General features: G+C 57.7%; 7 protein-coding genes across 7 annotated transcripts in view; 2 read left to right on the top strand and 5 right to left on the bottom strand.

The window, feature by feature from the left end:
- Positions 1-1438: 1438 nt before the first annotated feature.
- Positions 1439-2989, top strand: PHYSODRAFT_337478 (hypothetical protein; the record flags this gene model as incomplete). Its single annotated transcript, XM_009535153.1, has 1 exon — positions 1439-2989. One exon carries the CDS (start codon positions 1439-1441, stop codon positions 2987-2989), a length of 1551 nt encoding a protein of 516 aa, XP_009533448.1.
- A 504-nt stretch (positions 2990-3493) lies between these two features.
- Positions 3494-5825, bottom strand: PHYSODRAFT_337477 (hypothetical protein; the record flags this gene model as incomplete). Its single annotated transcript, XM_009535152.1, has 2 exons — positions 3494-4351; positions 4410-5825. The coding sequence occupies 2 exons, from the start codon at positions 5823-5825 to the stop codon at positions 3494-3496; spliced, it is 2274 nt and encodes a 757-aa protein (XP_009533447.1).
- Positions 5826-5861: 36 nt separating this feature from the next.
- On the top strand, positions 5862-7858 carry PHYSODRAFT_337476 (hypothetical protein; the record flags this gene model as incomplete). The annotated part of the gene is made up of 6 exons (XM_009535151.1): positions 5862-5918; positions 5953-6426; positions 6467-6565; positions 6641-6738; positions 6824-7318; positions 7393-7858. 6 exons carry the CDS (start codon positions 5862-5864, stop codon positions 7856-7858), a joined length of 1689 nt encoding a protein of 562 aa, XP_009533446.1.
- Positions 7859-7970: 112 nt separating this feature from the next.
- Positions 7971-9893, bottom strand: PHYSODRAFT_337475 (abc transporter; the record flags this gene model as incomplete). Its single annotated transcript, XM_009535913.1, has 1 exon — positions 7971-9893. One exon carries the CDS (start codon positions 9891-9893, stop codon positions 7971-7973), a length of 1923 nt encoding a protein of 640 aa, XP_009534208.1.
- Positions 9894-11769: 1876 nt separating this feature from the next.
- On the bottom strand, positions 11770-13182 carry PHYSODRAFT_519969 (hypothetical protein; the record flags this gene model as incomplete). Its single annotated transcript, XM_009535150.1, has 2 exons — positions 11770-12705; positions 13096-13182. 2 exons carry the CDS (start codon positions 13180-13182, stop codon positions 11770-11772), a joined length of 1023 nt encoding a protein of 340 aa, XP_009533445.1.
- A 961-nt stretch (positions 13183-14143) lies between these two features.
- Positions 14144-15411, bottom strand: PHYSODRAFT_317810 (hypothetical protein; the record flags this gene model as incomplete). Its single annotated transcript, XM_009535149.1, has 3 exons — positions 14144-14982; positions 15049-15274; positions 15361-15411. The coding sequence occupies 3 exons, from the start codon at positions 15409-15411 to the stop codon at positions 14144-14146; spliced, it is 1116 nt and encodes a 371-aa protein (XP_009533444.1).
- Positions 15412-18379: 2968 nt separating this feature from the next.
- PHYSODRAFT_519429 (hypothetical protein) overlaps positions 18380-24138 on the bottom strand; it is a gene marked incomplete at both ends in the record, with an annotated part of 12277 nt that continues 6518 nt past the window's right edge. Inside the window, 6 exons of the mRNA XM_009535914.1 lie at positions 18380-18936; positions 19032-19368; positions 19453-20289; positions 21342-22598; positions 22941-23226; positions 23569-24075. Coding sequence (XP_009534209.1) covers positions 18380-18936; positions 19032-19368; positions 19453-20289; positions 21342-22598; positions 22941-23226; positions 23569-24075 — 3781 coding nt within the window. The remainder of the gene's footprint in view (positions 18937-19031; positions 19369-19452; positions 20290-21341; positions 22599-22940; positions 23227-23568; positions 24076-24138) is intronic.

The raw sequence follows: 24138 nt of genomic DNA, 5'->3' as shown, positions 1-24138 counted from the left end.
CGATTGCAGGTTGACAGTGTCAACTTGACACTTGTGTCCATGGATAGAAAAAGCAGGGCACGATAGCTGCACGACATCCTCCTGACTCAAGGTCTTCCGACTTGAGGAACGAGAGTCCGCCACCGATCACGTGACCAACTCACATATTACGCCATGCTTCGATTGAGGCAGTAAGTTGGTTCTGGCACTCAAAAGGAAGCGAGAGAGCTGGATGCAGGTATCTAATATCCGCCAGACTTCTACGACCTCCGTATCGGCTGACATGGAATCGAGCTTCTGCCACGACCGCTTGTCAGGCGCCTTCCAGTCATCCGCGTCTCAATAGTTGAAGCCTGTCGCGAAAGCTGCGACCATCAGCTCTGCAGAAACGAGAGCGAAATCCCTATGTCGCTGCTCGAATTCAATCTCGCTGCTCATGTCTTGGTTGCACTATCCTATCCTGCACTGACGACCATTGCTCCGCTGCGGAAGCGAGTCCAACAGTATTCGACAGCGCTGAGATTCATGTCGAGAATTTCATGCGTGACTGACCCACACTTCTTGTCGAAAGCCCCTCATGTATCCGAAGGCCGGGGCTCTGCGCCCCGCAGCGTTAGTGCCGGTGTGTAATGACGCAAAGTGTTGGACAGAGAGTACAGCTCCGCTCTGTGCTGGAAAAGGCTCGGCCACTGCCAGCCAGCGTCTTGTTTTGAAAACAAGCTTTGGTTTTTGTCAACAAAACCCACCGACTGTGTTGTGCACACCGGAGCGAGCCGGAAGCCTTTGCGCCGTCGACTTCACCGACGCGAGCGTCTTCTCCAGCGCTCGTTGCAACAATCGGCGATGCAAATCGCGTCGCGTTCAACATAGAACTCGTGGCGCGCTCGCCTACGATTTCTCGTTCCCTCCCGGCGAGTACGCAACGTCACTGTTCGACCCATCTGCCGGTCGGTCGGTGGCGCGAGCGATGCCACCGAAAGCCCTCCCGCACAATAACGGAGCCCTTGATCATCTACTCTACCTACATGCATCTACACGACGTGGCCCCTCCATCGAGCACGCTTTGCCGCCAACGCCCGACTGTAAGCCTGAATCCTGTCGAGAAACGCAGCCAGCGATGGTCGCAGGGTCACAAAGGGATCACCACGACGGACGAAGCTGCATGCTCTTGGCTCGCAGTCCTCGAGCGACTCCTGTCTCGCTTCTGTCAGTGCCGGCGGACCAACTGTTGCGAACAACTCGACGCGAGCACATGGCGCATCACCGTCAAGTTGACGCGCTTTCGATCGATCGGCCCGTCTAGGCCGGCAGTGTTGGCTCCCATCTGGCCGCTTCTCCTCTCCTCGAAGCTGCCATTCTCGCTTCGGCGACTGCAGGGAGATCGATCGACTTGACTTGAGTTGGCGTCCGCTGATACAGTAGTCGCGCGTGGCCTCAAGCAATTGAATTGACAGCAAGAATGACGACGCACGAGTACACGTACTCGCGGTCACCCGACCACCCGTACGCGATGGAGATGCTGCCGCTGCCCCAGGAGGAGCTGGACGGGCTGCTCATGGACGCCAAGGCGGCGTTCGACCAGCTCTTCTCCGCCGTGCAGACCGCCGTGCGCTTCGGCAGCGACGGCGAAGTGTTCAACGTGGCGCACCGCACCGCCGACTGCAAGTCCATGGCCATGTGGACGACGTCCGTGCTCTTGGGGACGGTGGAGGAAGTGGCCGCGCTGTATCTGGACCAGGACGGACGCGTGCCCATGGTGCTGGACTCCGCGCGCTCTCGACGACTGTACCAATTGGTGGCCCCAACGGCTGAGAGGCCGCTGTACGGCGCGTCAATGCGCTGGTCGCTCTGGAAGCCCCCGACCAAGCTCTCGGACGGCCGCGACGTGTGCTTCCTCGAGTACATGGACTCGTTCATGGACGTCGACACGGGCCGCCGCGTGTGGGCGCGCGGCATGCGGTCCATCAACCACCTGTGCTGCCCGGCCTCGCAGCACCCGGACGGCCCCGTGCGGACGTACATGCGCGTGTCCGGCATGATCTTCAGGGAGACCGACCGTCCGAACGTGCTGGAGCACGTGACGTTCGTGCACATCGACGGCCGGGGGCTGCCCAACTGGGTCGTGCAGCAGGCCATCGCGGCCAACAAGAAGGCGTCCGACAACCTCAACCAGGTGCTCAAGATCATGCGCCAACTCAAGCCGCAGCAGGCGCCCGGGTCCTCCAGCTCCTGTTCCTCAATCGACGGCGACGGAGAGCGCGACTGCAAGGCGTGCGGCGACCGCGTCTCCAAGTGGACGATCGCCAAGCGCTGCCGCTTCTGCGACGCCATCCTGTGCAAGCGCTGCGTCGAGATCTGCTACCACCGCGCTGACGTCAGCGGCAAGAACCACCGCATGTGTCTGTCCTGCGCCATCTACACGGGCTCGGTGAACCCCACGAGCCGCAGCCTGAGCGGCCTCGACTACGGCCGCTCGCGAACGCGCGGCCGCAATGCAACCGTCTCTGGAGAGCGCACGCGGCCCACGTCCGACACGAAGCTCGGCGGTACGTACGCGTCATGTCGAAATGCTGACGTGTCGTTCATCCCTGTATTAATCTCTATCTCTGTGCATTCAGCCTTCACCAAGCAGAACAGCCTGCCGGCCTACGCGCTGCACTCGAGCGTGTGCTCGGAGGAGGAGCGACCGTCGATCTCGCTCACGGACTCTGTCGGCAGCGGCTCCCGCGACGACCCGGCAACAGTCCGCGAGCGCTTTGAGAACCTGCACCTGTACAGCCCCACAGCCAGCAGCGCCAACAGCAGCTCGGACGGCAGCACGCAGTCGAACGGGGTGCAGCAACAGATTCAGCAGCCGCCGCAACGGCCACGCCCTGCGCGGGTTGCACGCGCGCTCACGCTGGACTTGGACTTGGAGCCGCGCCGAGCCGAGCCCATCGACCTGTCGTATCTGTCCGAGCTGGTGACGCCCCGCGCTGGAGCAGCGAACACCCGCCGCGTCGATATTTAAGCCAAGCACCAACCCAAGTACCAACAACCAACCGTACCTATCAACCCAAACGAGTCAACACCAAGTATCGAGCACGAAGGGGAATGGAAAGTCGAATCCACGCACGGACACACGCAGACTCCGAAAGAAGGGGCTACAGCAGTGAAGTGACCTCCCTCCCTCCAACCCAAACGCCCAAGAGCGTAGTAAATACATGAACCGAAATACACAAGCCACGCAGAGATGGCCTATTAACCTCAACGAGTGCCTTTAACTTTCTTAGCTTTCTCTTAACGCCTTCTTCTCGATGCCAAGACGTAGTGGAAGAATCGAGCTGTGTACAGATAGCCTCAAAACAACACGCTGCTTAAAAATCATGCAAACACACGTTATCATGTACTTAGTTAACGAAGTTTTGTTTTCACAGTTTTGGTAAATTTGGCAAAGGTTTGCTAAATTAGATGTAGGTACGTGTGTATTTTTTATGAATGAATAGACTCAGAAGAGCACGTTGTTGCGCCAAATCTACCTCTTCTGGTGGTTCACGAAGCGCAGCGCCAAGAGCCCCCAGATGCGGAACAGCGTGATGCAGCCGATGACGATGGCGAAGTTCTGGCCGATCTCGTCGTACTTGAAGCCAAAGTACGACTCGGTGTACTCCTTGAGCGTCGTGTGGCCGATGGTCGCCGGCGCGTTCGCCATGGGCTGGCAGCCGAGGTCCGAGCCAATGTTGGTGTAGGACTGCGAGGCCTCGTCCCAGGTCGGCAGCGTCTCGCACTTGGTGAAGCACAGCGCCACGAGGATGCACATGGGGAACTTCTGGGGCGAGATCGTGTAGAGCCACTGGTAGCCCTGCGGGATGGAGGACGCCGGGGGGTTGTAGCCCATGAACATCATGAGCACCGAGTTGAAGAGCATGCCGATGATGGCCGCCACCTCCTCCGTCGGCATGGCGTACATGAAGAACTGGCCCAGAGACACCTGCATGAAGACCGTGAGCGAGATGACAATCCAGAAGGGCACGCCCGTCACGAAGTCCGTGAAGCCCGCCAGCGGGTACAGCACGATCGTGAAGAGGAAGCCGCTCAGGAAGCACCACGGGATCTCCACCAGCGTCGCGCCCAGCCAGTACCAGAACGCATTATAGGTCTGGCTTGCGCGCTCGCGATAGAACGACGGGCGCTCGGAACTCGTGAGCGGGACGACGCTGTTGAACGCCATCATGGACAGGAAGAGCGCGGCCATGAAGACCATGCCCACGCCCGAGCTCAGACCAGAGTACGACGCGTACTCCGGGTTGATGAAGACGATGCCAAAGATGAGCGCGAGGAACACGGACATGACCAAACGGGTCAGCGTGTAGCTCGGCGTGCGCCAGTACATCTGGAAGAAGCGGGTTCATCTGCGTCATGGATCCGGCAGCGCGCTTGTTATCGAACACGATCTCGGGCAGGTCGGGCGACGGGACGGTGATCCCTTCCTTGGCCATGTTGGCCTCGAGCTGCTGGTTGTACGAGCTCTTGTTGAAGTGCTCGGCGAAATCCAAGTCGTCCGCGGCCGAGTTGTTGACGCCGGCGCCAATGCACTCGAGCATCCAAGTGGCCGGATTGTAGTCCTTCGGTAGCGGGGCCACGCCGGGGATTCCCTCAAAGTAGTCGATCAAGTTGCGGCAGTTCTTGCCCAAGTCGCCGTAGAACACGGTCTGGCCGCCACGCTTCAGCATTAGCAGGCTGTCGAACAGGTAGAACACTTCAGCCGACGGCTGGTGGATCGTGCAGATGATGGTACGACCAGAGTCGGCCACCTTGCGAACGCCGTCCATGATGAGCTTGGCCGACCGCGCGTCCAACCCACTAGTAGGCTCGTCCAAGAAGATGACACTCGGCTGAGCTGCGAGCTCCACGCCGATGGTCAAGCGCTTCATCTGCTCGACGGAGCTGCCACGAATAATTTGGTCGGCGATGTCCTCGAGTCCGAGCATTTCAATGCACTCGTTGACCGAGTCGTACTTCTTCGAGTCCGCGATCGACGCGTCCTGGCGCAAGAAGGAGCTGAAGGTCAGCGCTTCACGAATGGTGGCACCCTCCGAGTGCACGTCCATCTGCTCGCAGTAGCCCGTGCAGCGGCGGATGGCCAAGTCGCTGGCTTCGTAGCCATTCAGCAAGATTTTACCCGCGATCTTGCCTCCAGTCTTGCGGCCAGCGATGACGTCCATTAGCGTCGTCTTACCAGCACCAGTCGAGCCGATCAAAGCCGTGATCGATCCAGGGACAGCGAAGCCGTTGATGCCCTTGAGCAGTTCGAGTTCTTCCTTCGGGTTGTGTGGGTCCGGCACCCAGTAGTGCAGGTCCTGGAAGGCCACCGTCACGGGCACGAAGTTCTTCTCGTGCGTGTTCACCTGCACCTCGACCACGTCGCTCGTCTTGGCAACGCTCTTGGGCGTCTCAAGGAGGGCGTACGATCCGTCCTCGGCAGTCTTCTCCGACACGTCCACATTCACTGGAGCCTCGTACCGAAGGTGCTCGAGCGCCAGGTACGACAAGAACATGAAGACCACGTAGATGACCGCCAAAACAATGGTGCCGTACGCCACCCACTCCTTGCCCGTGTCCATGCCGAACAGCTTGAGGTAGTACTCGCCCATGGTGACACCATAGTCCGCGCAGTAGTCGATGACTCCATACACGCAGACGTCGAAGGCGCTCGAGCGGTACTGGTTGATCGACAGAGCCTTGAGACTCCACGACATCGGGCTGATCCAATGGGCCCAGATAAGGTAGTCGGGAGAACGGTGACGAACCCGACCATCACCTTGAAGTGCGTTCGACGGCGCCCATTTGCCTTTGGCGCCACCCATTGTGCCTCACAATCGAATTTCCCTCGGAGCGCAAAGATGGCAGGCAAGCGCAAGGTGACCGCTGGGTCGGGCAAGCGGCCCAGCAAGAAGCGCGTGCAGTTCGCGCCCCCCCGTCCTTCCGGCGGAGCACCTCAAAATCACCCGGAAGCTCATGCCCCTCATCCGCGCCGAGCGGGCCCCCACGTCGACCGACTTCAAGGAAGTGGCCGCTCATCTGCAGCCGACTCGCGACTACCGCACAGTGCGGAAAATCTACGAGAAGTACGTGAAGGGCGAGCCATGGAGCAAGAGCGGGCCCGCCCCGGAGCCCAAGCACGAGCCCATCCGGGTCAACATGGAGCTCCAGAAGCTGCTCGCCAAGGAGTCGGATCTGACCCTGGCGCAGTGCGCCTTCCGGTTCGACATCAAACCGTCTACATTCTACTCCATTTACAAGAAGGTTGAGGCGCTGCCGCCTGAACGGACGGACTACTCGCGCGACAACCCCAAGTTCTGCCCGGACTATATGTTCCAGTTTCAGCTACCGCGACACACGCTGCGCATCGAGGCGTTCTCGTTGACAGACCTCGGGGGTGCTGGGGCGCCTCTTGGTTCTGCTGAAGTTGAAGGTTTGCATCACGCTCATGCTCGACTGGAGGCAGACGATGGCAACGTTCGAGCTGCCGCTCGTGAAGAAGCTGCTGGCCGAGCAGAAGAAAGGGGCCCAGATCAGGATCCTCGTGCCGAAGAAGCGGAGCAAGGTTCAACACATCAAGGCAAGTAATGCTCTCTCTTAAAGTTGCCTTGGTTGTCTTGTGTTAACTCTGTTATTGCAGTTGATTATTGTGGACGATGTCATGTCGTCGAGTGGATCCGTCAACCCTTCCTTCCAAGGATTAAACCTGTCCTATGAGAGCATCACCTACCACTTCATGTTTGATGCAGGTAACTTGTGATGTTAACTCTTTGTTTGTGCACTGTTGTTAACCTGTTTGCTCGCTTGCTATGTAGTCCGGAAGGATCTCGAAGTCACCGGTCAAGGAGGCCCTGTTCATGGAGATCGACGACGAGTGGGTCAGTGAGCAGGAGGCCCTCACCACGGCCGCTAAGCAGCTGGCGGCCGCCCAGGCCAGCGAGGGATTCGCCCCGGAAGAGCTGGTTAGCGAGGAGCTCGCGCCCAAAGAGCTGGTTCTCGGGGAGTTCGTGGACGAGGAAGGGGGCGCCATCATCGAGGAAGAGAAGAAGGAGAGGGCCCACAAGGCCAACGCGGCCGATTACAACAGGCTGAAGCTGGCCGGCATCTGTGTGGAGTGCAGGGCTGGAGCTCTCGCCGACGGTGAAAACCTGTGCATCGCGTGCCGGCACAAGAAACAGTTCAAGTATTATCAGAGACTGGAGGAAGGCAGGTGCGGCTACTGCAACAAGAAGAAACCTGCAAGCGACAAGCACTCCGCGTGTGCTGCATGCAGGGAAAAATGCGCGGCTAAACGAAGCGAGGCTATCCAGTCGAGAGAGTCTGGAAGTGCGGGACGTGCCTCAAGCGAAATTGCGCTGAAAAGCCTGTAGAGCTTGGCGGTGGGCTCTACAGTAAGTACAACCTATGCCGCAACCGCGCACAAGAAAGCAACAAGAGGTGCGATGCCAAGCGCGCCGCACTCGGCATCAAGAGACAGAAGATGCCCGGACAGTGTTGCCACTGCCACAGGCCGTGCGCGACTAAACCACCGAAGAAGGGCGGCGGTCTCTACTCAGAGTGTGACTGGTGCCGCATCCGAGTCCGGGCCAAGCTGGACTTCAACACCACGGACGGGATCCGACAAAAGCAACGTCCACGCCGACCCGGCCTGTGCCAATGCGGGAACTCCGCGAAGGCCAGGGACGGGGGTGGGTTCTTCAGCTGCTGTGAGGAGTGCCTCGAAAAAACCTGCCAGAGGGGGAAAGCGAGGTATTGGGAGAAGAAGGCGGCGGCACAGCGCGAGGACGAGGAGAAGGACGAGGAGGAGAAGGAGGAGAGCGCGGGCGAGTACGAGGAGAAGGACGGAGTGCATTTCTAGGCATTGTAGCGTTTTGCGCGTCTCCGAGTGCTCTTCGAAAGCACTCGGAGTTCTTTCGAAAAACACAAGTTGCCGTTCCGACTTGGTTGCAGTATCCAACGCAACGAAGTGGTCACCGTTTTGCCCAAGCATCCGCCGTGCACAGGACCCCATGCGCCCCCTCGCCGCGCTCGGTATGCCCACTGCAAAAACACACGGAGTTCCGTGCAAAAACACAAATCTCGTCCGTGGTCACTATGAAGCCAGCAAAGATAATGAAGATCAGGATGGACATCATGCACAGCGGAGTCGCGATGTTCTCATGAGAGCAGACCGACGACAGGAAAAAGAACCACATGCCCATGGCCAGGTTCGACAGCAGCAGGATGAGCTCGAAGATGATGAACAGCCCTGCATTAGCCGCGAAGCCACACAGCCAGTACACGAGCGAGCCGAAGATGACCGTCTCCGCCAGCGACAGCGGGATCCCGCTGATCGAGTTGGCCAGGACGTAAGGCGACGTCCGGTAGAAGTTGGCGCCGCGCTGCTTGTAGAAGATGTCGCGGTTCGCCATGAAGACCGGCAGCTGGGACGACTGCCCCATGGACAGGAACATGACGGCGGAGAAGAGCACGCCCGTGACCACCGACACTTGCGTGGGGTCAAAGTCGTAGTAAACTGTGCTGAAGAGCAACCCCATGACCATGATCATCAGCAGCCGGCCGAAGATGAAGGCCTTGCTGCGGAACGTAATCATGATCTCACGTCTGAAAAGCGTCGCTGTGCTGTCGAGGAACGAAAGCTGGAACTTGGGCATCGGGTCCATGTTCTCCTTCACCGTCTTGAACAGATCCGGGTCGTAAGGCGCCTCCAGTGCAGTCAGGGTGTCCCGATACAGCTCAGACTGGCGGAAGCTGTCGCCGAATTCTTGAGGCAACCGCGGTGCCTTGGACCCCTGCTCCACTTCGTAGCGGTACTGCTGCTTGGTACCGAGATCAAGCAAGTAGTCGGCGATGTCGCGCTCCGGGGGGCACTTGAAGCCCAGCGACTCGAAGTAGCCCTCCACCTTGGTGCACGGGCCATGGTACATGAGCTCGCCCTCGTTCAGGATCATGACGTTGTCGAACAGAGCGAAGATCTCCGGCGACGGCTGCAGAAGAGCGATGACCACCGTCTTGTGCAGCTTGTGGGCGATGCTACGCTGCGTCTTGATGATGTCGAACGTGGCCGCGCTGTCGAGGCCCGTGCTGATCTCGTCCATGAGCGACACGAACTTCATGCCGAACTCCATCTCGCCAGTCGTCACGCGCTTGCGTTCGCCGCCGGAGACTCCGCGGATCATGGCGTCACCGACGATCGTGTCCTGGCAGTTCTGCAGTCCGAGCTGCTGGATGACCACGTCCGGGTAGTGCTGGAAGATGGTCTTGGTGGCCTGCAGCGCCTCGACGTTCTCCTTCTCCGAGGGCAACGCTGAGTTAAACTCCTTGCGCTTGGTGATGTCACCCCCGCACACCTGGTACGCGAACTCGAGCGTCTCCTTCACCGTGAGCGGCGCAAAGTGCTTGTCCCGCTGGTCCACGTACGACACGAACTGCGGTAGGCGGTCGAGGATCTGCTTCCGAGGCACGTTGTTGAACGAGATGTCGCCCTCCACCGTGATGTTCTTGGCCTCGGGGAAGCGCGCGCTGAGCATCTTCATGAGCGCCGACTTGCCAGATCCCGGCTGGCCGAGCAGCAGCGTGATGGTGCCGGGCTTGAAGACGCCGCTGACGTTCTTGAGGATCTCCTTGCGCACCGAGCGCTTCTTGGGGCCGGCGACGGTGTTGGGCAGCGTCGGCAGCTCGTGCTTGGAGCCGTCGTCCTCCACCACCACGACGTCTGCAGTCACCGAGAGGTTGTTGAAGCGCACGTCCATGCGGGGCAGTGAGCGTCCCGTGGTGGCCTCCAGGTTGCTCAGCATGAGGTCGTGCAGCGCCTCGGGGCCCTTGGCCATCAGACCCTTGCCCGAGTCGAAGGTGATGGCTGCATCGCGACCCACTGGCGTTGAGACTCCCATTGAAAGCTGCGTAGTGCGCAGTGCGAGGCAAATTGAGGAATGGTACAATAGAGCTCAGGCACGCGTGAAGGTTTGTTTGGTTCATGCTGTTGTTCCATCGTTGGGTGGTACGGCATGATTACCCTGGAAGCGGCACTTGGGTCTTGGCACAATCGACGAATTCAGCGCGCTGATTGGCGGAGAGGCGATTATGTGCGCTTTCGGGCTGCAAAAGTTTACTTTGACTGCGTTTTGCCGGCAATCCAGCTCGCCTCGACTTCAGCGCAATCTGAAGGTGGGGGATCCATCCGTCGCGCGGATTGTATTCATGTCGGCCAGTGGACCTTGGCAAGGCTCCAAGATCTCTAAGGTCTTGGCCTTCCAGGGAGGGAATCCCCCCAAGGGGCCCTGGATGGAGACGGCGACAAAGGGCGGGTGCCAACTGGTATCCGCCCGAGAAGAAGAGCAAGTAGTAGAAGAAGATGATGAAGAAGTGGAGCATCGGCTCCGACGATCTGGCCTCGTCCAGCCGCTACAAGGTCGGTGTGACCTCCCTGAAGACTGAAGACGCGGTGGGACGGCTGCGAGGACGGCGGGTGCCAACTGGTGCCCGATTGTGAAGACAAGGTGCGCATGCGCAGCCTGTTTGGTGGACGAAGGGTGATGAAAGCTATCGAGGTCCACGATGCATATTGTCAAGTTCTATGTGTACGCAGCAGCGTACTTTTCTTAGCAGTCCCCCTTGGGGGTTGAATAGTGCGGATAATGCTGCAGGCTACCTGGCGATCGCCCGGGTGGGACGGGTATTAGAAGTTCCTCAGGTTGCAAAACTTGAAAGTAACACAATACACCTCAACCTTATTTCTGAAGGTTCCGGGTTGCGACGATCTTGAGGATACAGCACGCGATGGGCCAGTAAAGAAGAGACCGCACGATGCCCAAATAGCTCGCGTGATGCTTGCTACCTGTTTGGGGGTGCTGCTTACGCTTTTCCCTTAAATGGCCTGTGACATCAGCATGTGAAAAAACTATAGTATTGCACGTGGTTATCGGTGCTTGATCCAAAATGCAAAATGGAACTTGAAAAGGCTCAGTTGGCTGCAACATTTGTTCATGTCGTACTATACAACTCTATACTCGTTAACGCAAGACGCTCTCACGTAAAATTACCGGCATCCCTTTGTCATCACATACTGCTTGTTATGGCATACAGGCTAATATTAGCCAATCAATGGCATTTTCACCTGAGCACTTGTTATGGCATACAGGCGCTCCTCGCCTACTACCAATTACGCTCAGTTGCGGACTGACTCGGGCGGCCTCGCCTGCCAGGCGGAAAGAGGAGGAAGCATTAAGGTACTCGGTGACATCGTCACCGGCTGCAGAGAAGGTTGAAGTTTTTGACCACCTCGTAAGCACGGCAACATCCGTGGACCACCATCACTCTACAGTACCCAACCGAACGTTCACCCAGAGCTGGAAGCGCGGACGCGCTAGCACCGAGCTGCTGTACGCAGTGCCAAGCGGAGCAGACAAGCGAAAAGCCCAGACGATTGTATTGCCACCGCTCGGTAAGGACAGATCCTCGCTAAAATTGCTGCGGAGTTTGAGGAAGAAGTGTGGCTAAGGGCAATAGAGCTCGGATACAACGCCAGTCAAACAGCGACTGAGCTTATTGTCTACTTGCCGTTATTAAGGCAGTAGGCCAAGCTGACGACTTCGACGAAGAGTTTTACTGCTAGATAAATAGATGCACAGGCTTGCCTTGCATTGCTCCAAGTGTAGATCGAGTTTCAGCTTGTTTGTGAGGTTAGGGTAAATAGGTGTAGGTGGGTTGTATGTGATGACAAAGGGATGCCGGTACACCTCTACAAACATGCACGACGCCTGCACGGATCTACACCGTGTACGACCGGAAGTTCTCCAAGTAGGCCAGATCGCACAGTTTGTTCTTGGAGTTGGTCGGAGTCGTCGGTTCCCGAGTGGCGGGAACCGTCTCCATCTTCTTGCTACGAGACTGGCGGTGGCCAACTTCAGGCCGGTTAGTCTCGGGCCTGGCATCCGTCGTGTGTCTGCGAGGCATCAGTCCGAACCTGGATAAGTGAAAGTCGATGGGCTCACTCTTCTGCCGTTGGAAGGGTGGACACTCCCCGCGTCGCTCTTGAATGGGCTCTTGGTTCGAGCCTCCTAGTTTCTGTGGTGCATCGGGTGTGGTGTGTCGTCTCGGGCGCGGTCGAAGGTCCACCGTCGAGAGGTGGAAGTCGATGGGCTCAGCGCGGCGACTGCTGCGCGGCTGCTCCGGCCGCTTCCTGGTCTCCTTAGCAGGGGAATCAAGGTGTTCCAGCTCCAGTTTCCCGGTCCTGTCGATCTCAGCGAGGTGCTCAACGGAGACCGGAGTCAGCGCACTGTTAACCGGGTCAGCCGCTGAGACGCGTCGTCCGTGCTTCCGTGGCGCGGGTAAACTCGCCTTGTACTTGGCCTTCCGCAGGTCCACAGTCGACAGTTCCAGCTCATTGGGCTCCTCCGACAAGTCCAGGCTAGGCTTCGCACCGGGTAGAGCGTACGACCGCGACTTCCGATCGGTGGCTGTGGCGTCATGGATGGCCAACCGCGGGGTCGTTCGGGTGAAATCGCACATGTACAAGGGCCGGTTGGAGGCGTGCAGTTCCGTCGCGTTGGCCTGACGCCTGGCGATCATGTACTCGTCCGTGGAGTGCGCTCTCTGAAGCTGCCGGGCGCTCAAGCCCCTCCCGGGACGCGTGACATCGCACGTACGCGCAGTGGGGGCAATGGCCGAAGTGTGGCGCCGGCGACGCAGATCAACGGGCGGCAGCTCCAAGTCGACGGATTTCTGTCTAGACCCGCGACTCGACACTCGTTGGTCCTCCGCCGACAGGAATCCCGCTCTTGAGCTAGAGTTCGAGCTGCGTCCGCGGCTGTGGTTGTGCTCCCTCGCGGCTTTAGACAGGGAATCGATGAGAGCCGCTGCTGGGGCGGAGTTCTTTCGACTGAGATGAGACTGACGGCGGGGCGAGCGGGCCTTCTTGGCCTCCGGGTGCAACCGACTGCACGACAGACACGCGTGCTGCTCGTGGAGCACTGTCACGGACTTGTTGCTCGTAGCGGCCACGTAGCAGTCCTCGCAGACTTGCTGTAAACAGACATTGGATCCATTCATTAGATAATGCCGAAGATGTGTGGATGGAATTCAGTGAGGGCCTACAGTACGCACCGTTCTGCAGTAGCGACAGATCTCCTGCGTCACGGAGCTGCGGGGCGAGCTCACCACGACACCATTGCAGTTGACCATGACTGTATTCAGTATCTGCTGCTCGGCTAATGTCGAAGTGAGCGAGTGAGCGATGGAGGGACGGCCGCGTCGCTCTGCCACTGAGATGCAGAGGAGAGGGAGCGTCGGGGCTCTGCGCATACCAGGACCAGGCCCGTTGACAGCCGGCCCGGCCGCCATGAGCTTGAGCGCAGCCCCCGTAATGCTGGCGTGCTGCAGCGGAAAACGGCCGCCCGCCGCCAAAGCAGATGGCTCGCGACACTCGACCAGGTGAAGCCGCTGCAAATGGAAATGGCCGCTCAAGATCCTCCTGGGATCGCCCCAAAGCTCTGCGTGCGGGTGGTCAACATCAACGACGAGTCCAACGGCGGCGCATTGCAACGCGAGCACCAAGATGTCGGCCTTGCGATGACTGACTGACCAGGATGAAATCGCACCCGAAAGAAGAAGGCGCTGACTATTACATGGGTATATACGATAGGTTTTGTACTACAAATATGCTGTTTGTACACTAGTGCGAGCACTTGTCATGGTTGTCGCCCGTGAATAACCGTTCAGCGAGATTCAACGCAGTCCGGCAGATCAGGTGGGTTCTGTGCTGACCAGCCATGGTGTCGCCGATGGAAAGTATCTTTTTGTATCAGGTTAAAGAGGTGACTTCCTCACAGATTGTATGCAGACATAAATTAAGTATATTAGAACTTCAGAATCAGTCAACCTTGCGCCACCTGCTTCAACGGAATGCCCAAGTTGACATGCACTGCAATCCGCAATCGCCGCTTGCTTGTCCTTGCGACGGATCGACGACTGCGAGTGCAATGCAACGCAGCAACTTCACTTTGTCTACATACAACGAACGAGGTTGTATTGAATGGCGTTGAGTCAGTCACGCTTCGTGATCAGTCAGCCTTGTCGAGCTGATACTGTAGGAGAGACCGTCGTCTTCCTGCGAATATTTACCAGAGTATCTTTCTTGCTGGGCTCACCGAGCGTCCTTGAACGCGCGCAGGTAGTCCAGGTCGATGGCTCTTTGGGTGCTGTCCACCGGGTCCTCCTCCTCCTTGGTCAAGTCGGCCATGACCAGGCCGTCCTTGACGTTTCGCACTGCAACCGACTGGGCTCGTCGCTCCGCCCGAATCCGGCGTGGCGGCGCTGTAGCGGGGTGATATCCATTAGCCCCGTTCACCTGGACGGCGTCGTAGTGACGCCGCATCTGCAGCAGCATGTGGGCGTATGAAGCGCCCCTGCGTCGCTGCCGCTCTTCTTCGGTCTCGTTCTGCTTGCGGGGCTGCACTTGGGGCAGTTGGATCTCCAGCTGCTTCCAGTCCATCGGGCTGTCACCCTCCGGCGCGCTCGCAGCACAAAACTTTGGCGACTTTGAGCTCATCTCGAAGTAATTGGGTGGCATTTCCAAAGACCGGGACATGCCCAGGATGTCGGCCGTCGAGCTCAACCGCTGACCCTTCTTTTCGGATCCGCGAGGCTCGGACCGGCCGCTGCTCGACCTCCTCGGGCGGGTGGCGCTCTCAACCGAGGCGCGCTGATGCTGCTTTGGTACGGAAGTCCGGGGCTTGATATCGGCTGCACTAGCCTGACGCTGTCTTGACATCGATTCCCTGGAATTGCGGTGGTTCCCAATGGGCTGGAGCACGCCCTGTGACGAGCCTCGTCTTCTGCCTTCGGGTATTGACGGCTCATGTGTTCTCCTCTGACTTTCGTGACGTCTGCGTTGCTCCTCTTGAAGCTTCTCTCGCTTCTGGTGCTGCGCCTTATTGTCACGTGGCTCACGCAGATGATCGAGCCTCAACGCCTGGTCGGATACTGTCCGATGTTTGTAGTTCCTCTCCTCCTTCTGTTGCAGAGTCTCCACGCTGGTACATGTAGAGCTCTGGGTTCCGCTAGACCACGACGAGTCGAGACTGAACGGTGGCTGCTCGATCACTTGAGGCTTCTGACGCTTCTCCGCGCATTTCCCGCACATGAACTTGGTGCGAGGCGCCTTGTTGGAGAGGAACCGCCAGCGCAAGGGCTTGAGCTTGGAGAACGTCCCTCGACCTTCGTCGGAGGGTGCGCCATACGCAACGGGGATCGGTGCAGACGAGTTACTGAGTTGCTGCTCAATCGGGTCACCCAGAAAGTTAGTACACAGCGATACCAACGGATGTCACGGGGGCACACATGGGTGCTTGGTGGACATACCTCTCCGCAGAACGCGCACCTCCCGGACTTGGAGCTACAGCTGTCGGACATTGTGCTGTCTTCGGTCGCAATCAATGGAGACGAAGTCGAAGTTGCGGTGGTCGCGTCTGAATTCGAGACTGAACGACTCCGTGGCCACGGATCAGCCTCGGAATTCAAAGGCAGGAGGAGATTTCGCAACTGCCGCCTCCGTCCGGCTCGCAATGCGCGCAAAGCTGCGAGCTCGAGTGTGAGCAATGCTCGAGCATGGAGCGCAGAGCGTGGAACGTACGGCCACAATGGCCCTGTAATCAGCGAAAGGTGGTGTCGGGGAGCGGCTCATCAAGTCGCTTCGGTGTGGTTGCGGGATTGTACCTCAGATGTGCACGAAAGAGTGCAAATCGTTGCAGACCTCGATCTCCGGCTTGCTGCACGCAGTTGTGCCCCTACACTGCGGCGGACGGTGGACTGTTGGCGTCGGCGCTTGCTTGCAAGAGTCTCTCCGACAGGACGAAGGCGCTGTTGACGGTGCGAGGTGGCGCTGCAAGTCGATGGGGGATGATGACTTCCGCCCCATTCCGAGCAACAACACACGACGGACTCGCCATCATTTGGCGCTAGGCCACTCGATACGCATGGGCCATGGCCTCAAAAATTTCTCCTCATGCAAGTAATGCGCCATGCGTTGAGCGTTGCGGATCTTTTAGATCCCCAGTGTGCTGAGTCAACCAGTTCGATAGTACATGTACAGGTAAGTTTCAAGCTGCGTACGAGTCGATACTGCAGGTAAGAACTGTTCCTCTTGTGAATCAGCAGAAGAACACGAAGTCGTTGGAGCAACGCTAAATCTGCCCATCATAGTGTTGCCTCAATTTGGGCAACACAGGATAAATATGGGATGGGGTGTATTGTACGCACCCCGTAATAATGTTTACTTCAAGCTAAACGTTGGTTTGATTCATGTGTGTGGTTGCTGCTCATTCGCAAATTTGCCCCCTCGGACGCAGTGCTCGTCGCTGCCGCCCACTGACAAAGGTTGCGTGTCTTGCGCCGATAGGGATAGATTGGATGCAGAACTGTATGATAATGTTCAAGCGAATATACACGTTTGAGGCTAGTAAGCTTGTTATTTTGTATTATTGCGTCTGTGAGCGGGAGTGAGCAGTTTCTAAATCGCGTTGCCGCAGCGGGGTGCCCGCGAAGTAGAACCGCGCGGTATTCGCGGAGGCGGGGCCAGCACACTCCTCATGCAGCACATCGGGGTTAGTTCTTCTACAGCGGTGGTGTGGGGTTGCTCCCAGAACACACCGGCACGTAGCGCTCGGTAGTTCGCTCCAGCCGAGACTCGAGCTACCGTATTACACATGTAGTAAAGGATTTCAGAAGCACGGTATTTCTGTAGTGAAAAACACGTAGCGCTGATACGTGTTTTTGACTACGGGTTTCCGTAGTGGTCGGCTGTTCAGCGATACGGAAAATCAAAAACCCGTGGCAAAACTACGTAGCGCGGAATCTTCCGAGTGCACGCGGCGTTTTAAGCGGGAACCTCGGCTCAACAAACTTTAGCTGTGAGCGCCAACTTTCGGCGAACACGTCGGCAGCGCCTACACACACGCGCCATCGCTGGGCCAACGTAGATGTACAGTATAGTGAAGTAAAGTAAAAATTGTTCAGTTTTTTAAATTAATGTCTTCTTACTGTTAGCCATGTTAATTCCGTGCCTTGGATGAATCTGTTGGTATTGCATCCACCACGAACACGTGTCTCGGTTGTCTGCAGCGTTTTCATCTAATTTACCTGCGTTGGGTGTTGTAAGTTTCAATTTGTAAAGTTTTTTTGTGGGTCCATGATAGTTCGGTCTACTCGCTTTCTGGCGTGATGCTCGATACTTCCAGCATGCCCATAGCTGGCACCGGAATAGGTACCAACGAAATCGACGCCTCACCAAGTTCCAGAAATGGATGCATGCTTTCTTGGGGGTTGCACGATGGTTTCCTGGCAGTTGTTCGTGGTCTCAATACGGCGCGTCGGCCGTGGTCTCTTCGAACTCCAGGTAGGTTTGGAAGGCGCTACTCGCCCCTTGCCTTGATTTAGGGCGGCGGAGGAGCCTACCGGCCGCCCACGCTGGTCCTTGGATGACAAGTGGGCAGATGGGGTCTTGATAGGCCGATAGCAGCAGATAACGGAGTACACACACAAGCTAAGGTCGCCAACGAGGAGCACTCGGCCTCTAACCTACGGCACATGCGCCCACGACCAACAATTTGTCATCCAGACCCCCCCCCCACCCTTACGAAGAAGCTTAGGCATGCTGCTCCCTTACGTATATTTCGGTTTGATTACCCCGTAGCGGACCCCCTCTCACGGGTTTACGGGATCGAAAAACACGTAGCGTCGCCCGTGCCAAAAATAGATCGGATCGCTACGTGTTTTCGCTACGGGTTTTTGCCAAAAACACGTGCTTCTGAAAGTGTCGACACACAAAATAACGATGCGTAAATTACGCTTTCCTTGTCGCTGATTGTGTTAGTGTTGCCTGTATTAGTGTTGCTGTTGCCTTGTGTTAGCCTGTGCTAATGTTGCCGTGTGTTAGCGTTGCGCGTGTTGCCCTATGAGCTCAAGTTAGTGTTGCTCTAACCGGCTCCAGAAGAACAGATATATTCCTGCCCGATCTACCGCAGCTCCTCTCCACCGGTGTCTCACCAGGGTAGAAGTTCATCGAAGTGCTCTCGCCACGCCCCAAGCCGCAATCTGCAGTACTGTACGTTGAGAATACCAATGATCAGATAGATGCCGCGATCAAAGCTTCCTCCTTAGCTTCGCCGCAGCCTGCGTTCTGGTCGCTGGATACATTCAAGTTCATGGCTGCATGTACGGCACTTTATTCAACGCATCACGTTTACATGTATGTACTCATTTGGTTTTCAGCTGCATTCGCTGACTATCCTTGGTGGCGTAATGTAATGCACGTGCATATCCTTCATTTCTCTCGTATCCTTCCTCCCACCGCTCCTTTGCAAGAATCCATCGGCATCGTCGGCTACTTGAAGCTGGCCAAGTACGACAAGTCACACGGATTCGCCTTGGAGTATCGGATTGAAGATGGCTTGGGCATGGCCGTCATCGACGGGGTGAACGTCTCCGAGGCCGGTCGCGCGGATGATCTGCTTGCTTTCTGGTACCGTTCGTGTGGGCGGGTTCCATCTATGGTGTGATAGCGCGCGGAAGCTCGACGTCCTTGATCAGTCCACTCTATCGGTTCAACCGGAACAGAGTTAGTCGTATAGCGCCGCATCCGCCAGTTTAATTCCTCGAGATTGAGGCCGACTTGGTTACCCACCGGCGCGAAGTCCGTCGAATTGCTTGTGGGTGCGTTGGCGTTGTCGCCTGGAGACTTCCTCCGTCTTGTAGGCGCACAGCCCGTTGGTTTCGCTCGACTTGACAGCCTCGAGTTTCCTGTCGTGCGACTCTGCCGACGCTCCAAGAAGTTATCCAGTGGTACATTCGCTGGCTGACGAGCTGATGCACGTGATTGACAGCGTCGTCGTTGCTGGGCCGTATGATCACCTGGAAGGAAGACCGTCTCGCTTGGGAGAACTGCAATACGATAGAATAACAGTGGTGCATGTGAGAAACCCGTAGAAGATCATGGCTGGACCAGTCCACAAGATACGTACACTCTGAGCTGCGACCCGGAGCCACCACCCTCTGCGGTCGAGGTCGGGAAGGTTTGTGTTTCTGTTGTTCATGCCGGTGGGACGGTTTGCCTTCGCCGTCAGACCATTTCACGTGATCCTCATCCACATCCTTCAGCGACGAAATGCCGCCGCCATGCTCCTCGTCCAGAATATTGTGCGTCTTGACGGCAGACCCGCTGCTGCCGCTGGACGCCAAGTCATCAGTCTCTGACTCCCCGGAAAGCTTCGTGCCACGCCGGTGCGCGCACGAGAAGCACACAACCTGTCCTCTACTCACGCTGTCCACTCGGTAATTCTTCGCGACGATGTCATCGCACTTATCGCACATGAACTGCAGCAACACAAAAGAACAGGAAACACGCATGAGACCTCAACCCCAAAGCCAATCAGCCTCTTGGTGCAGTCTGCAGCTTACCGATCCGCACATAACGCACTTCTCCTTGGGCTTCCACAACGAGAGCTGCGTGGCACAGGCACCGCAGCGCTTCTCGCCTTGCAGCCGCAGGGCAGTCGTGAGGGACACCTTCCGTGACTTCAGAATTGTGCTCGACATGTTGATGTAGTGGTTGATGAGCTCGATTGTCCTCTTGCCGCGAGCCTTGAATATCATCGGCATGAGCACCGGCGGGATGCTGTCGCCCTTGATGTTGTAGTACACGGTGGCATTCAGCACTCCGCGCGCGTCGGTCTCTTCAAAGAACAGTCCGCAGTAGAAGAGCTCGGCCCGGTTGAAGTCGATGCCTTGCGAGGGCGAGAACGCCGGGCACGCGTCGTGCTTGATCGAGTGCGAGCACCTGGCCCAGCCGCGTCGTCCGTCCGCTGTGCCGTACGGCTTCATGACCTCCAGGTAGCAGAAGTCCTGATCCTTGGCCAAGATGCGGCTGGGCGAATGGAACAGCGACCACCGCAGGCTCGTGCGGTCGAGCGGCCGCTTCTTCGTCGAGGGCTTGAGCAGCACGAGCTCCCGCGACTCGGAGAAGTCGAGCACCATCTTCTTGCCGTCGTTCAGGTACAGCTCCGTGACGTCGTCCAGCGATCCGTAGACGGTGAAGGTGTCCAGTGTCGTCACGTACTTGTCCTTGGGGTCCACGACGTTGCCTTGGGCCTTGGCGTTGTACAGCCGCTCCTGCACCTCCAGGAAGACGTTGTCGGCCTGGCGGACGAGGTCCATCCGCTCCCGCTCCGAGACGACGATGCCCACCATGGTCGCTGCTAATGGCACTCCGGTAGTGACGCTGTGTCGCGAAGAGGCCTCGGAGGACTGGCAAATCTCAGGTAGTGGTAGAAGGAGGGGAAACACGATAGTGCAGCGGGGTTGCGTCCGGAAGCGCCGAAAGCTTGAGCTGGACCGATGAACGATATCTCGGGCTGGCACGAGCGGACACGAACTGCGGAAATGACGAGGAACCGGGCGCGACCAAGCCTGAAGTTGTCACACACACACTCAGAGCCCCCAATCGCACAGGCGGTGCGCACACGCGATACACACAGGCACGTGGCCGTTCCTTCCCCAGGCTCGAAAAATGCAGGTCGAGGCTTCGTGAATGGGCGGGGGTGGCTTCGAAAGCGCAAATGACGGCGCCTTCGACGCCTCGAGGCGACTGCCGTCGGAGCTGTGGCCGAGCAGAGACCGGAGAGCGGAACTACACTGTACTGTAAAGCTTCCGTTAACCAGGCTGGCGAACGGCGAGGGCCGCCTTTGGAGAACTGCGTGTGCTACGTTGGCCAGATGGAATCACCGATCGCTTCGCTCGTCGACGCAGAGATCTTTTCGCCGCCGCCAGGTTGTGCTGCTTCCGTTCCGAGTCCGAGTCCTTGGTGACGTGAAGGTGCTAGACACCGCCAAGAGCCTGCATGCACACGGGCATCTTCTTGAGTAGAGTTCAACGGCCTTCACAGCTGCGCAATGGCGACGCAGTTGGTAATGGCAGCATGACGGCGACTGACCCCGTATCAGCAAAGTGTCCGTCACCGCCTGGCCTGAAAGAAGTTACCTACAGGTACAACAAACCATCACATCACTCCCGTCAAAGCTCAACACCTTTGGCGAGGTTGCAGGGCACTATGGAGCATGCACATACACAGAAACAGATAGACATCTATGCATTTTGATATGCCATTCTACTCGGCATCACTAACTAATGATCAGCACGCTTAGATCCAGTTCTCTTCACTCAGCGATGACCGCTGACTCAGCGAAGACGAGCGCCGCTCTCGTTGGGTTTCCGCCTGGATCGAGCGCAATGCTCGGTATTGATCCTTGATGCGCTCGCGGTATTCTTCCTCGTCGTCTTCGTCGTCGACCTCTGCCATCTCGTGCTGCAGCTGCGTCAACTTGGCGATCTGCTCGAGAAGGGCACGGGCGGGCATGGGCTCTTCTTCCTCGGCTTGCTCCGAAATGACCGACGAGCTCAGATCGCTCGTGGACACAAAGGAGGACTCCGGGTTGAAGTTCCTCCCACCGTGGTAACTCTGGTGTCCGTTGAACCCCACGGCGGGCTCCTCGTGATCTAGCTCCGACAGGTCCATTTCATCTGGCGTCAGCACCGACGCAATCGATTCACGGCACTCCTCTTCGAGTTGGCGGATCCTGCGGCGAAGTCTCTCCATGTCAGCCGCGTGCTTAGTCTCAGCCTCCTCCATGACGTTTGATGAACGCCATCGCATCTCTTCCTCCTCATCTCGGAAGTTGGGATGCAGTGAACGGCCAGGCTGGTACGCGCTGCCAAGCATCTCTTCATCGAAGTTGGAAATGCGGTCGCCAAGGTGATCCTGCGCAATCCGGTTCAACTCGTCCATGCGTCGCATATGGCTCGCTTCCATACGACGCACGTGGCTCGCCTCCATCACGTTCGACGAGCCAGCCGAGTGCAGGGCCCGGTTCGCGCGGACCATCTCGAACAGCTCATTTGTCGGACGATTCATCAGGTCTTCGTCGAGGTCCGACACGGACGAATCGCGAGGAGAGGCAAGTCGATCGGACATCACGCTACTGGACATGCTGCTCGAGAATCGCCCCCTTGCTGATGAGTACTGCTGTGCTGTGCCTTCTTCGTCGATGCTAGGAATGCTCTTTAGATCTCCCTGGCGAACATCTGCGCTGTCGCGGGGTGAGCGCGTATCGTCGTCGTCATCAGCGTACTGCTCGTCCACTTGGGGAAGCTTGCTACTGGGAGCCACCATGGACGCAAAGAATTCGTCCACAGCCTGGCCTCCTTCACCTAGAACAAGTTGGGAACTCTGCGGCTGGAACTTGGGGGCCTTCTTCGCAGGCTGGTACGAGCTGCCAAACGCCTCTTCATCGAAGTTGGAAATGCGGTCGCCAAGGTGATCCTGCGCAATCCGGTTCAACTCATCCATACGCCGTACGTGGCTTGCTTCCATACGACGCACGTGGCTCGCCTCCATCACGTTCGTGGAGTCAGCCGAGTGCAGGGCCCGGTTCGCGCGGACCATCTCGAACAGCTCATTCGTCGGACGGTTCATCAGGTCTTCGTCAAGGTCCGATGCGGAAGACCTGCGAGCAGAGGTGAGGTCGTCGATAGACATCGTGTTCGAGAACTCCGCCTTCGGTGAATGGTACTCCGGTACCGCGTCCTTCATGTCCTGCTGGGTAAACTCGGCTGAGCCGCGAGGTGAACCAATAGAACTGTCGCTGTCCTCGTCAGAATGCTGCTCCTCCACCTCAGAGAGTTTTCTCGAGGCTTGAAACTCATCATTGCCTGCATCTCCCTCGGCTTGGAGCTTAGGAGCAGTCTTCACGGACTGCTGCGAGCTGCCAAGCATCTCTTCATCGAAGTTGGAAATGCGGTCGCCAAGGTGATCCTGCGCAATCCGGTTCAACTCATCCATACGCCGTACGTGGCTTGCTTCCATACGACGCACGTGGCTCGCCTCCATCACGTTCGTGGAGTCAGCCGTTTGCAGGGCTCGGTTCGCGCGGACCATCTCGAACAGCTCATTCGTCGGACGGTTCATCAGGTCTTCGTCAAGGTCCGATGCGGAAGACCTGCGAGCAGAGGTGAGGTCGTCGATAGACATCGTGTTCGAGAACTCCGCCTTCGGTGAATGGTACTCCGGTACCGCGTCCTTCATGTCCTGCTGGGTAAACTCGGCTGAGCTGCGAGGTGAACCAATAGAACTGTCGCTGTCCTCGTCAGAATGCTGCTCCTCCACCTCAGAGAGTTTTCTCGAGGCTTGAAACTCATCATTGCCTGCATCTCCCTCGGCTTGGAGCTTAGGAGCAGTCTTCACGGACTGCTGCGAGCTGCCAAGTATCTCTTCATCGAAGTTGGAAATGCGGTCGCCAAGGTGATCCTGCGCAATCCGGTTCAACTCATCCATACGCCGTACGTGGCTTGCTTCCATACGACGCACGTGGCTCGCCTCCATCACGTTCGTGGAGTCAGCCGAGTGCAGGGCTCGGTTCGCGCGGACCATCTCGAACAGCTCATTCGTCGGACGGTTCATCAGGTCTTCGTCAAGGTCCGATGCGGAAGACCTGCGAGCAGAGGTGAGGTCGTCGATAGACATCGTGTTCGAGAACTCCGCCTTCGGTGAATGGTACTCCGGTACCGCGTCCTTCATGTCCTGCTGGGTAAACTCGGCTGAGCTGCGAGGTGAACCAATAGAACTGTCGCTGTCCTCGTCAGAATGCTGCTCCTCCACCTCAGAGAGTTTTCTCGAGGCTTGAAACTCATCATTGCCTGCATCTCCCTCGGCTTGGAGCTTAGGAGCAGTCTTCACGGACTGCTGCGAGCTGCCAAGCATCTCTTCATCGAAGTTGGAAATGCGGTCGCCAAGGTGATCCTGCGCAATCCGGTTCAACTCGTCCATGCGTCGCATATGGCTCGCTTCCATACGACGCACGTGGCTCGCCTCCATCACGTTCGACGAGCCAGCCGAGTGCAGGGCCCGGTTCGCGCGGACCATCTCGAACAGCTCATTTGTCGGACGATTCATCAGGTCTTCGTCGAGGTCCGACACGGACGAATCGCGAGGAGAGGCAAGTCGATCGGACATCACGCTACTGGACATGCTGCTCGAGAATCGCCCCCTTGCTGATGAGTACTGCTGTGCTGTGCCTTCTTCGTCGATGCTA

This window comes from Phytophthora sojae (genome assembly GCF_000149755.1).
Source record: "Phytophthora sojae unplaced genomic scaffold PHYSOscaffold_8, whole genome shotgun sequence".
NCBI lineage: Eukaryota > Oomycota > Peronosporomycetes > Peronosporales > Peronosporaceae > Phytophthora > Phytophthora sojae.
The sequence above is the reverse complement of the archived record's forward strand: the minus strand, read 5'-3'. Positions and strand labels throughout refer to the sequence as shown.